The sequence below is a fragment of the Synchiropus splendidus genome, chromosome 7, assembly GCF_027744825.2.
Source record: "Synchiropus splendidus isolate RoL2022-P1 chromosome 7, RoL_Sspl_1.0, whole genome shotgun sequence".
NCBI classification, from domain to species: domain Eukaryota; kingdom Metazoa; phylum Chordata; class Actinopteri; order Syngnathiformes; family Callionymidae; genus Synchiropus; species Synchiropus splendidus.
In genome coordinates, this window is record NC_071340.1 from 8,751,884 (window position 1) to 8,765,195 (window position 13,312).

Genomic DNA, 13,312 nt, shown 5'->3' on the forward strand with positions numbered 1-13,312 from the left:
TTACAGCCGCTACGCAGTAGAGAAAGAGGAAAGGAGAGAGGGATGGAGTCGGATCCGCGGGGGAGACATGGGAAATAAGAGAGGAGAGAAAGTGAAAGAGACACATGATAAGGATTTATTAAAGAGAACAAGACAATAATGTAGCAGTGAAGGTTGGGAGGCTGGGATAAGGAGATAGAGACAGGAGGAAACAACTGAGCTGGAGATGTACCTGACACTGAAACAACGTCTGAGCCAACACTGCTGCTTTTTTTTATTTATATCTTTGCTAGGTGATGATCTCCTTTAGATATACAGTACAGTACACCATTACACTGCATTTTTCAAGTACATTTTCATTGTTAATCTGTTGGTTGTCAGGCCAGGTTTCCCAGACAAGGGTAAAAGTTGAACCTTTTAACCTCCTTCTTGGCTGTCCAGGTTGGAGGACCCCTAGAAGATGTTCCACAAACCGCCTCTGCTGCCACGTATATTCATAATTCACATCTGCAGCGACACCCAAGTGGAATTGTTTCTACACCCTATTTTGACATGCAAGTGTCGCTTTTAGAACTCATCAGCTGTACCACGCTCTGAGCTACGAGTTCATCCATTCAAATTTAAGTGGAACACACCGTGAAGTTTAAGAAACTCTCACTAGCTCAGACAGCAACAAACCTCACTACTGTCTGGAGTCACTTCATTTGTGGTCACTTGTCAATGTAGTCATGAGGTTACAGAAAAGTCTCAGTGTTCTTGTCTTGCCTAAAACTGGGAGTATGGTGTTGAAGCCATGGCGGCGCTCAACATGGCTTCAACATTGAATAGAGCTGTTAGAGTGTTGCACTTTATTTACGAAGCTAAAGGCCGCCTCTGTATTTAAAACAACATGGCGTGATGGAGGAGCTCTGTGGGAAGCTTTGACATGGATCATTACTCATTTTGTTCCAAGTGGACAAGAACCATGATGATTTATGTATCTCAGAGAGGGTCTAAACTGGAGTCTGGAGTGGGAGCTCCACCAATGGGGAAGACCTTCACATGGCATCACTTACATGCTCGGTGCTGCTGTAGTATGTTACGTGTATGTCATGATCATGTAGAATGCTGAAGACTGTTTGCTGTAATGCATTTATTTAAACCCTCCATAGCAACACGTTCATAAAAAAAATATTGGCTTCACAGCAGGAACAGTGCTTTGACAGCGACTTTGCAGGTCTTATTTTTATCTGCTTGGCTGTAATACTGACAAAAGATGGGAGGGGGTGGGTGTCTACTCTGACCCCTCTGACACTTTTTTTCCCCGCAACTTTTCAGCATAATTATTAGGTAAAGCATGCCAGTCTTGAACGTTAGCTGCAGATTTGGAAACAATAACATGTCAAGTTTGTCAAAATACCTCCAACTGTGCTGTATTGTTATGAATGATGTGTTTTTCGGACGAGGAGCTGTGGTTTGCCCCCGCAGGAGCAGGCTTGCGGTTGAAATCAGGGCTAATCCTGCCAACACACCAATGTTTCATAACTGCAATAACAATATAAAGTCTGAACTTGTATGCTTTGGAAAAGTCTGATTAACCGCTAATTCATTTCCAGATCTACTTTGCAAACCGCAGTGGAAGAAGTGGTGGCGTCACAGATCTAAAAGGCTTCTCCAGTCGGGAGGACATGTGTTTGTCTTTGGGTTGTGAGCCGAAAATAGAATCACGTTGTTTAAAATGCCGGGTCTGGTGATGATGTTTGGTGGGATGAAGTTTGCCTGTGTTCTGAAGAGTCTGAGTGAAACCTGGAGGAAATGAACCGGTGGAAAGTCTAGCGTTGCTTGAATTGTGCTGTTGTGTCTTCTCATTGAGGTCTTTCATATAAACAGTCCCCGGGATCATTTCCTGCTGTGACGCACTTCCCGGACTGACGTTCTAATTTCCTCCACTGATTTCCTCATTGTTCTGTGCCTGGATTCGTGTCCAAGTATATCACAGTGTTTAGTTTAGAACTTTTGCATTTCATTGTTCTTGACACGCCATCCCAGGTTTATATAATGCTTTTTAAATGAGCATCTATTGTACATTCATTTTAACTTCCCATTAGCCACAGCTGGCGTTAAAGCCCTCAGTTATGGTCCCTTACTTATATTGCTGACATCTACTGGCCTCATGTTGTTTTTTTTTATGATAATGCTCTAATTTCTTAAGCTCCACTTTTGATTCCAAATATAAATGACTATCTCTCTGTGACTATAAATTTCCTGGGAGGTCACATGTTTCCATTCTACTTGTCCCTATACTTCATTTAAATTTCTTTGTAGTGCTAAAAATATAATAACAATGGAATTAAGTTTGCTATTCCATATCTGCGTCCATTTTTAATAGAACAATATATAATTTTTCTCATTCTTTTATGTCATTTAAATTTTATTGACCTTTTATTTGCTACCATATCTAAATATACAACATAAAACATATAATTGTATATAATATACAACAAGTTTACTTATAAAAAGCCCATTATTTCCCGTCGAGATCGTCGCCTCCTCAGTGATACAAACCTTCCCAGACAGTCCCGCAGCTTGTTTATTCCCAACCTTTTTTCCACTCTCAGGACAGCCATCATTCTTTTTGTTGGTGGCCGAGGGTCTTTTCAAACATGAGGTCCTTGTCAGGTACAAGCTCTTAGTGAAGTCATCAGTATTCCAGCCTTTGTTTGTCCATCTGATGCACGGTGGTTTGGTCTCCAGGTAGACACGACATTCAGCTTTATTCAGCTTTAAAACATCAGTACACAGAGGAGAAACAATCGTTCACTCCCATGAGACAAGCAGAAATGTACCAGTTTCTAATTTACATTTCCAGCACGAATAAATTTCAAGTAAAGCATTCGACTCATTCTTCTTAGCATGCAGTGCATCAATACCTGATAAACTCTCCTCTGGCTTCCTGGACATACTGTATTCACCACTGCCAGAAACAATTCCCTTCCATGCTTCCATGTATATATGTTAATATAGCATTCCTGATCTTCACCCCACATTAATAATTTGATATTTATATATGATATTTATTATTCATGTTTTACTTCACATTATCACACTTGTGATTTGCCGCCCCTGGACAGCTCATGTACCACTTTGATGATGTGTTGTGGAACGTGGGTGTCAGTTGAAGACGATGCTGGATCGACACCTAGCTTGCATCACGTCTTTTCAAATTTCTAACCATTTATAAAATAAAATCATTTTTTTTATCAAGATCAGAAATTGCTCGTCTACCTTTTCTTAGCCAGCAAGTCCAGTAAATTCCCTGTATGTCTGTCTTTACTTACATCCTCAGCCAGAGATAGGAATAGTGAAATGTGTTATTTTACTCAGACCCACTGTGAATCTTCCATCTAAATGCCCTGGGTAAATGGATCTGTCCCTTTTACTGAAATTGTTTTGGGGTGTATCCCGGCTACATGGGGATGGAGACGTCCTCGCACCAATGTTGCTGTGTAGAAATGTAAATGAACACAAACTGTAATTATTGAAGTAATAGAAACACTCTTTGGTTCTTAATTCAACGTGTGAGAACAGCTGCGGCGCTTTTTATACAACAACAACAGCCATTAGCGGCAATAGCTTACCAACCCCCCGGCTGACTGTGGATGTCCTCAGCGCCGCGTAATTGCGGACGATTACCTCCGAGTCTTCAAAAGTAGGTTTGACGCTCGTAGGTGGATGGTCCGCGCATCTGTGATAATACCTGGAGGTGCAAAACTAAATAACTGAGGGCTTAATTGTACCTTAACTGTGGCATGGCTTCGCAGCACAACGCTTTGATGAAGGATTTCATTTTCTATCGCGCCTCTTTAAGAGAAACATAAACAAGCTGTAATGGGCTGATAACCTGAATGGCTCTTTAACAGCTCTTCCATGGGTCTTGATAGGAATCGCTGTGTTCTTTTGGAAAGAGATGACAATGGTCTTTGGCAGAAAATGGGGACTTTAAAAGTCAATGACTGTTCTCCAGGAATTCTTCACTTGCTGTGGTGAGTGTTTCAACTGGTGGTGTCAGCAGCTGAGCCTGACTAAGATGGTTATCTTTGTCTCTCCCCGTGTCGTGTGAAACAGTAGCAAGTCAGAGGTCGGCGCCCCCCCATGATATTCTCCTGTGATGTCCAATGAGCTTTGAAGATTTCACACAAACATCATCACAAAGAGGAGCTCCGTGGGCTGCAAGTCGGCCGGTACTTCAGTTGAGATTAGAAGAACGCGTGTGTGTGTGTGTGTCAGCCAGACAGAGGGAGAGATTATCCGCAAGTTGCAGTCACACAGATTACAGTGTTTCTGATTTACAACTAAGTGTTGCAGATCCAGGCTGTTTTGACAGCGAGAAATATCTGAGATATGTGTTTAATATCTGACTGCGGAGGTCTAGAGGCGGTGTGAAATTCAAATCAATTCAAGTGCTCGGCGAAGTGTCGGACCGCGAGATGCCTTACGCAGTGTTCTGTGGGCGACTTGCAATCAGATTAGAAGTCGCTGTTCAGTCGACGCCCGCGACGTGACACCACTCCAGCAGGAAAATGTTTTCAGAATGGCTGATATTTTTCAAGGTCACGGTTAGGAAGTTTTGAAAAGTTGGCGGAGAGCAGGAGACACCTTCATTCAGTCCTCACCGTGCGCATGTCCTCCTTCGCTGTCATTCCGTTTGAAGTTAGGACAAGAATGGGCTCTTCAAATGAAAGATGGAGGTCTTCAAGGTTTACATTCATCTAGTTCTTTCTTGTAGCACTCTGGGCCTGAGGCTAAGTGGCCCACGGAGAATGAATGATGGAATGAGAGGAGAAATGGAAGCCTCTGAAAGGGTCCCTTTTTTTCCAAAGGCCCAGACAGGAAGAGCTGAGCAGGCCAGGTTAAATAGTGGTTAACCTTTGCCACAGAGGACAAGACAAAGCTCTGTCCCATCGCCTCAAAAAAATGGTAAATCAATTTGGCCAGACTGGACTTGCTGCCTGTTGGCATCTCACTTCAGGATGAAAAGAGCACAGCAAAGAAAGAGGCACTATCTGCGGTGTTAAATGTAAAAACTGCTGAGGCAGCAAAGACAATGATAAAGGCAGGAACCTCAGCATTTGGAGTATGTCACGGATGCCAAACAAATATACTTTATCATGAAGTGTAGTCCTTAAAAAACAAAGATAAAAAAAATAATTATTATGAAATTATTAAGGTAAATGTAGAATATGTCTGACGACCTGTCTGAAGTTTCATTTCCAAATGTTCAGAGCTTCTTCCACTGCTGCCACATCTGTCATAGCATGATAACTCGCAAAGGTCACCATCACAGTCCAGTGCAGGCGAGAAGCTGCGAGTGGAAAAAAGATCTGAGTGAGGACAGAAGAACGCCGACAAAGATATCAGGGAGGAAAAGTATCTTTTCTCCTCTCAGATGTTCTTGTCCCAGACATGTTGCAGATGTTTCAGGTTATGTGGACTCACAAGTTCACTGGATAACAGATGTCAACCTTTGCTAATTCACTGCGGATCGCTCCCCTCATATCTAGTCTGCCGGACGGCTGCTTGATAAGAAACCCTGCAGTCCCGAAGAGACATTTGGAAACCTCTTTGTTTAATGATTCGGAGGTGCACTTTGTCGGCACCTTATAAAGAAGAAAAAGTGAAGTTTTGTTTTCACAGAGAAGAGATATGAGCTCCGACGTCTTTGGCCCCGCTGCACGGAATTCCAGGTTTTAACAATGTCATGTATTTTGGAGGAATGATGTACGACGGCAGCGAGCAGGGATTATGACTGTTAGCAGAAGGCGGTCTGGATTTGGCCTGTATGAGAAACAGATTATCACAGTGTTTCAGAGTCTGTGTTATGTCTTCCTGAGGAGTCACAGAAGATGATCTCCCAGTGCTCTGTGACACAACTGAGCCGAAAAAGGCAAAAACACTGGGGTAGAAAAATGTGGCTTCACTTCCCTCAGCAGCTGCTGCAATGAAATTAGAATGAGGCTGACTGATGATCAACAAAACTTCGCAGAGATTAGTGTGCTATTGGATATTATATAGATTCATTCAGTTAGTCTAGCAAGGGTAGTTGCAGAATATGTTCACATTCTTTGGAAGTTAATGGCCAGATGTTTGCGTAAGGGTTCAAGAGTAACATGAAGTTAACTGGATATGGTCACATCTTGGCCCCATACATTCAAATGTGTGTCCGATGAGGAGCCGTGTCCGTGTCTTGTGATCTTTGGACTGGCAAATGAGATTATTATTGGTTAACTGTGTTAGTGCTGAAGAAGTCCCTCGAGTTTCTCATCAAAATGATGTTCTTGTTATTATTTCTCCAAGTGATGGCAACTGGGTAGCACTTATTTTTGGCTGGCTCTTTTTCTGTCGTATGAGGAAGACTGTGAAAGTTTAGATGCCGAGTTCAACATTTACTGCATGGATGGGTGAAAGTTGGTTTGCACTAACTGAACAAGGAATGCTTGGTCATAATTTAGAGGAGAACCGTATTAATATGTATGTATTGCAGCCTGCACGGCTGCTATGAAACAACATCCTAGCACTTCTGTCACCCTCAATCACACAGTCCAAGTCGCTGCCTGAGCTTTTTTTTTAGAGTCTCTAACTGGCTCCTTTAAGAGGGATGAGATTCCAGAGACTTTTCCAGTGCTCTAGTTATTGGTACGCCTAACTTTGAAGCAACCACGCGTATTTTTATCTTCCGTGGGCCATTTATAATGACCTGACAGGCCGGAGGTTGGACCACTGACCATGAATTTGCTACATCTACCCAAAAAGCCAGCCATGCTTGAAGTGAGTCAAAGATGTGGAATGAAAGGAAATATATTCTCAATTTAAGGTTGCTGAGAATCTAATTTTGTGGAGTGGCACTTCGTCTTCAAATCTAAAACAGATCGCTTTGATAGCTTGGGTTGCAAAACCTGAGGATGGTGGGTAGGTCGCTGGATCACTGCCTTTTTTCTTTCGTCAATTTTCCACTAAAAAAGGCTTCAAACAAGGTCTTCATTCCATGTTAGCAGAATTGAAATCCAGTGTGAGATAAATGCAGGCATGAACGACTGTCTATCTGTAACTCAACACCAGCAGAGAGGAATTTGTCACTGATACAGTCCACCTGGCGGATCCTTCGTCGGTGTGAGGTGATCTGTGTTGACGGTGTTGTCGTTGGAATGTGTGCGTGCCAATGTGTGAAACATCAACAGGCTGATGTTATCACTTGTGCGTTGAAATTACTTTGCACAACTTGCAGATACTTTTTAGCCGTTGCTGAATTGTGTTTTATTCCGAATGTGCATCTTTGTTGCTGCCTTCATAAGACACCGGCGCCGCGGCTCATTGGGTTTTTCACCTTATCAGAGGCTTTTCATTGTGTGTTGTTGGATTCATGAGGCTGAATCCTCACAGTTTTATGAACAGTCTCACATTTGCATGAGAAAACGGGATGTTTCAGTCTTTTATCTCCATTCAGATCTTTTCTTGCTCCTACAGCTTTTATCTTTTGTTTAAATTGTGAATCTCTGTGCCGCCTCCAAAACACAGTGTGAGAGGAAGATTGGATTTTCTGCAAAAACTAAAGGTTGCTACATCAGTCAAGCTGAAGTTATTCTCATAGTGTGTAGACAAGTACTGTTCTATAGTCATGCTCACCACGACAACGTGAAATGTTATGTTATGTTGAAGAATTTAATGCGAAAAACTTCACAGAGTCTTGTTGAGAATATGCTTTGATACCTTTCCTCTCTTGCCGGGTTCAATATTGTCTGTTTGTTCGCAGGTGTGATCCATGAGAGCTACCAGAAAGGTCGAGACCAGCTTGTTCCTGTCACCCTATTGGCCATCGCCGTCATCCTGGCCTTCGCCATGGGCGCCATCTTTTCTGGCATCATAGTCTACTGTGTCTGTGACCACCGGCGGCGAGACTTAGACCTGGCGGGACACAAAGAGAGGGACAACCACCGCCTGCACTCCCGACGAGGATCCATGAACAGTGTGACCAAACTGACCGGCCTGTTCGAGACTCAGGCCAAAGACGGTCGCCCTGAAGCCATTCTTTCCCCTTTGATGCACAATGGGAGACTGACACCCAACGCCAAGATGCTGATCAAAGCGGATCAGCACCACCTGGATCTTGCTGCTCTGCCAACACCCGAGTCCACCCCCATGCAACCGCGGCGTAAACCCAGCAGAGGAAGTCGGGAATGGGAGAGGAACCAGAACCTGATCAATGCTTGCACAAAGGACATGCCTCCCATGGGCTCTCCCGTGATCTCCGATCTGCCCCTGAGAGCCTCTCCGGGACACATACCCAGCGTGGTGGTCCTTCCCCTGCCGCAGCATCAGCACCAGCTCCAGCCTCATTTCGAACAGTCCTACCAGCATGAGTACGTGGAGCAGGCTCACCCGAGTGACCTCGGTATAGGTCACAATGGCATCGATGACCAGGCTGCTACACTGGAGTACAAGACAGTGAAGAATTCGGGTCAGAGCTTGAGCATGATGGATCCAGATGGCATGCTGCCTCCTCGTGTTCCGCAGCGAGAAGCCTCCCTCACGGTGCCCCCTGCGGTCCCTCAGATGGGGAAGCGCCTGGAAGTCCACTCCTCAGTCTACGGTTTTAGAAAAGGATCTGCGTCTTCGGCTTCTGGATCTTCTGCGCTCAAGCGACACAACACTAACTCCTCCAACTCCTCCCACCTGGCGCGACATCACAGCTTCAATCGGGTGGAGACTCCACCCCCTGCACCTCAAAGAGTAGACTCCATACAAATGACGGCGCAGGGCATTTCCCTGTCGCGGCAGCCCTCCATGAGTTCCTACGGTTCCTTGCCCAGAGGAGGCCTAAAACACCTTAAACCCGACGTCCCGCCCAAACCGTCTGTGGTCTCGCTCTCGACAAAAGTCAAGTCCAGTGAGTCCGGATCATAGTTGCCCCTCAGACCGAGAACCACAGGGGTTACTGTTCCACGTCGCAGCTCCTCTCAGTGTTTATCTTCGTTCGGTCGTGATTTACAGTCCAGTACAGTGGAAAATGCGACTCATTTTTAAGCAAAAGACTTAATTTTTTTTATTAAAAACAACGTGTAAATATGATGAAAAAAAAAAAAAAAGTTGCTGTCTTTGATGCTCTGACTTCCTGAAGAAACCCACTTGTCCCTCTTATTTCATCGGCCGACGTCTGCGGGCGTCCGGTCCTGCGACTCACGAAAGCACACGGGAGGAACTAATCATTGTACAGCAAGCCTCTGAGCCAGCCAGGACTCGCTCTGTGGGAAACTGTGAAAAGCCTCTCAGTGTTACAGCAATCAAGTCGTGCCTGCGTCGGACTCGGGCGGGAAGACTCCTCCACTGTACTGGTCACTGAATAACACATGACTGTTATTACTAATAGCTTGTCGTATTTATTTTTATTAAGTGCTTTTGGAAAAACAACAGACTGACTTTCTAGGCTTGTGGCGTCCAAAAGGGAGGACTTCATTTGAGTTTCTCAAAAGAGAAAATATTTAAAGTCATTAAACTGGAGCCAGTAGAACTTTCTGGATGACTTCAAGGTCCATTACTGTGTGAGCAGGAGGAGATACCTTAAAAGTGGTGCCAGACTCTCCAATCAGAGACTCCCCGGTCCTCTCACTCCTCCAGCGAGCATCTCCACCAATCAGCACTGTGGTTTTGTGTGAGCGCCATCTGCCGGCTCACACCTGCCATCAGATCAGTTCAGGAACGTCGGTAATAAGCTGAGAGTGGCACAGCAGCAGAGCCATGGCGTCGCCGCGGCGCCACGCCGACCGGCAGGCGATAGCTATATAAATAAAACATCTGTATTGCCTGCTTCTTTTTCCACATGTAAATTTGTGCCTTACACCCTGGATTAGTGACAATGTTTGGTTTTCTTTAATAGCTGTGTAATACTTTGTCTCCTTGTAGTACCTTTTTTTTAATTTTCTTACATCATGACGTTTCCCCGGTTTGATAAAAATGCAACTGAAGAATGTAGGTGTTATTGTTGTAATTCTGGTCTCTAGACATGACACGCTCACTGTCCGGACAGAAGGGAGGGTTTTCTTTCACCACTTCTCCCGACACACACTCACACACGCGCGCACTTACACGTTTGCTGTTCATTTCTGATCGTGCCATTATCGCGCTGAGAGCAACTTTTTACGTTGTGCTGGCAGTGTCCACCAAGACTTTGTGAGTTTTCTCTTTTATACGAGTCCTGCTTTTTAATGTTCTTTTGTCTGTTTTAGAGTGAACTGGCTGATTAGCAGGAACGGTAAAGATGCGTATCCAGAAAAAAAGGAGTGCAGCTTCGTGTTGCACTGCAACAATGAGGCGATGTGAACACCCAGAACAAGACGCGCAACCTTGTTGCATGAGAGTCAACAGGCTGGTTCCTGTGCACAGAGTTCAAACCACAGTCACCTCCCGAAGCGTATTGTACATGCGACAACAACATACTTCTCTTCATCTTACACAAGGTCGGAATTTATTTCACTTTAAGCCAACAATATTCAAGAGCGTGTTTCAGTCTCTTGTGGGCCACATGAAACGACAGGGAGGGCCAGATTTGGCCCCGCGGCCTGACCTTTGACATAACTGACACAGTAAACTCTCTACTCACAAGTCCAAAAGTTTGTTTGTTTTTTTTAATACATTTTTAACACCAATGATAACTCAAAAAGAATGGTACCTAGTGTGTTACATTCACATTTGACATTTACATTTTACAATCCATTTTTTTTTCAATTACAAATGTTAATTTACAGAGATGGCAGATACAACTCAAGGGATTTTTTCTTCATGATAACCTGCTCTGTTTGTTAAACTTTAAATAATAAACAACAATTCAGTCAGTATGTTCCGTCATTGACTAGTAGTACAAAGTAATTTGAGATTTATATATGTAGCGAATATATAATAATAATGATAGTCTCAAAAGTGTAACTACACAAATAATCTGCAATATCAACATATAAATCAATGTATCAATTGTGCACTCACACGGCGACTCACACAATAACGCACTGCAACAGTTGGAGCTCCCATTACCAGGGAGCAATACTGGAATTTCACATTGATAAGACAAAGAATGGATAACAGATCACCATAAACAAAGCCTAGTCACCTGACCCAAACACTCCTGAGCACATAGATGGCCGTGGTTGGCATGAAATTCATCCACGTGAAAGTGGCTGCAATACGCTTCGGGACAACTGAACCCTTGTCTCATTTTGACAACACATTTAGGATTAGGTCTTGCTCACGACGCCGCCTTACATGACACCACTTTTCCGCGTCCCAGTTGAGTCACCGTGGTTCTGTTTCGTTGGCTTCGGGACATGTTTGATGTTGTTTTGAGCCGTGATGCATGCAGTCATTACATCCAAGTGTCATCCAAGTTGAAATTCCAAAACGTATGGCGTCATTGTGTTTCTGAGGAAGGTCACATGACGTAGTTTAAACCAATCATGTTTGGCTACAACACGATCGAGAGTTGTGTGGCTTCAAACAAATCACGTCTTATGTTCTGAATCCAGTATGGATGCCCCCCTCCCCTCTCCACACTTGATCAACCAAGCGCTCCCTTCATGTTGAACGTGTAGATAGCAAAGGTTTATTTTCAAACAACAACCAGGAGAAGCCGACGATGACCGCAGTCAACATCGCTTGGATTCGAATGACAACGAGACAATTGCCCTCTGGATTTGTTTGCGACGACAAAGTGAGGTAGTTGCCTTTTGGAGAAACCCGATCTGAGTTCATTTGTGCAGCGAGTTTCTAAATAGTCGATCTTTAGTGAGCGAGGGCGCTTTCACAAACCAGCATTTAGTCTGTGTGTTTTCTTGTCTAACAGTTTCAATGTGGAGGAGATTGTTGTGAGCCGTTCACATGGTTGACGTTCAGGCAGCCTATGTGTTTGGGGCGAGAAAAAAAAGTACCGCAAATATGAGCTGGAGAATAAGATGTTTAAGGCATTGGACATGCCATAAAATATAGAGGTTTTAACACCAACTCGAGAATTAACTCCAAAATGGCTTAAATTTCACTTCAACTGATGAGCTTTCCATGCTAATGTAGCACTTGTGAGTCCTATGCTAAGTGATTGGAATTGAATTTTTAATAATTTTTAATTGAAAAACTAAACTGCTCTTAAAAGGGTTGCTAATGTAGCTATGAAACAGAGATTATTCATCTCAAATATAGTAATAGCAAGTGTTGATTTGGAATTGGTAAAATAGATTTCACTTTTGTCCTCACATGTTTTAAATTGGGCCTTACAGTGATAACACAATAATATTTACTTCCTGCATCAAAATTTCAAACCCTATCCATTTTCACAACGTTGAATCCCAGAATTCACACTTGGTTTGTAAAAGTGCCCACACTTGCATCATTTAGTGAGAATCCCATTATAGTTAGAAAATCCAAGTACTCCATTTCTGGTAAAACTCTTAGTTGCACTCGCATTAACAGTTACCATAGATACAAGAAGGATTTAGGGTCAAGGGTCAAATCGTGGCATCCTGCCTGAGGTAGCTTAGAAAGGTGAATTTACTGGAAAACTGGACGGGCCGCGAAGGCTGCGGTGGACGGCGAGTGCTTTGGTGTGTGCCTTTATGTCTTTCACTCTTGTTCTCATTCACTGCTGTTAGACGCGAACATCCTTGGAAAACCTTTTTGAACTTTGTAACTTGTAAAATGTTGTGACGTCACAGAGTTTTTTGCCCTTTTCTCTCCACTTCCTTAACATCTGATTCACAGCTTAATGTATGTTGTAAAGAAAAAAAACTGTTTAATTTAATGCAAAATGTAATTAAAAAAAATTAAATTCTTGTCATGACATGTGGGAGTTGTGTTTTTGTCAGAGGGAGGATTTGGCCGCCAGTTTCGCCCTCAGCTTGGGTTGTTCCTGGTCAAAAGTGGAACTTCTTTAGCTAGAGAAACATATCCGTCTTACATGCTGCAACAAAGGCTACAAAGCATGAGAACAGACCGTCGAACAGAAAGCTGAACCAAAATGATTCAGCACCAGACTCTCATCTATAGGCTACAGCCTTCAGACACCTGATAATGGTGAAAAGTTGACTGGGTGGAACGAAAACCTGCACCAACTGCGGCCCTTTGAGGACCAGTTTGAGACCCCTGCTCTACACACACACACACACACACACACACACACACACACACACACACACACACACACACACACACACTTGTTTGCATGACTATCCCTGTGGGGACATTGTGAGGTTTCTCATTGCCATAATGCTTTCCCCAGCCTCTCATCCTCAACTTAACCCTCCAAAACACATGGCTCATCTTC

At 43.7% G+C, this 13,312-nt stretch overlaps 1 protein-coding gene across 5 annotated transcripts in view; it reads left to right on the forward strand.

Annotated features, from left to right (window-relative positions):
- sema6a (sema domain, transmembrane domain (TM), and cytoplasmic domain, (semaphorin) 6A) overlaps positions 1 to 12,826 on the forward strand; it is a 126,230-nt gene extending 113,404 nt beyond the window's left edge. For 4 of the 5 annotated variants that reach the window (XM_053871013.1, XM_053871014.1, XM_053871016.1 and 1 more), the window contains one exon: positions 7,766 to 12,826. In XM_053871013.1, the coding sequence (XP_053726988.1) occupies positions 7,766 to 8,916 (1,151 nt within the window). In that variant the 3' untranslated portion in view covers positions 8,917 to 12,826. The other variant, XM_053871017.1, reaches the window with a different exon arrangement.
- The last annotated feature ends 486 nt before the right edge of the window (positions 12,827 to 13,312 follow it).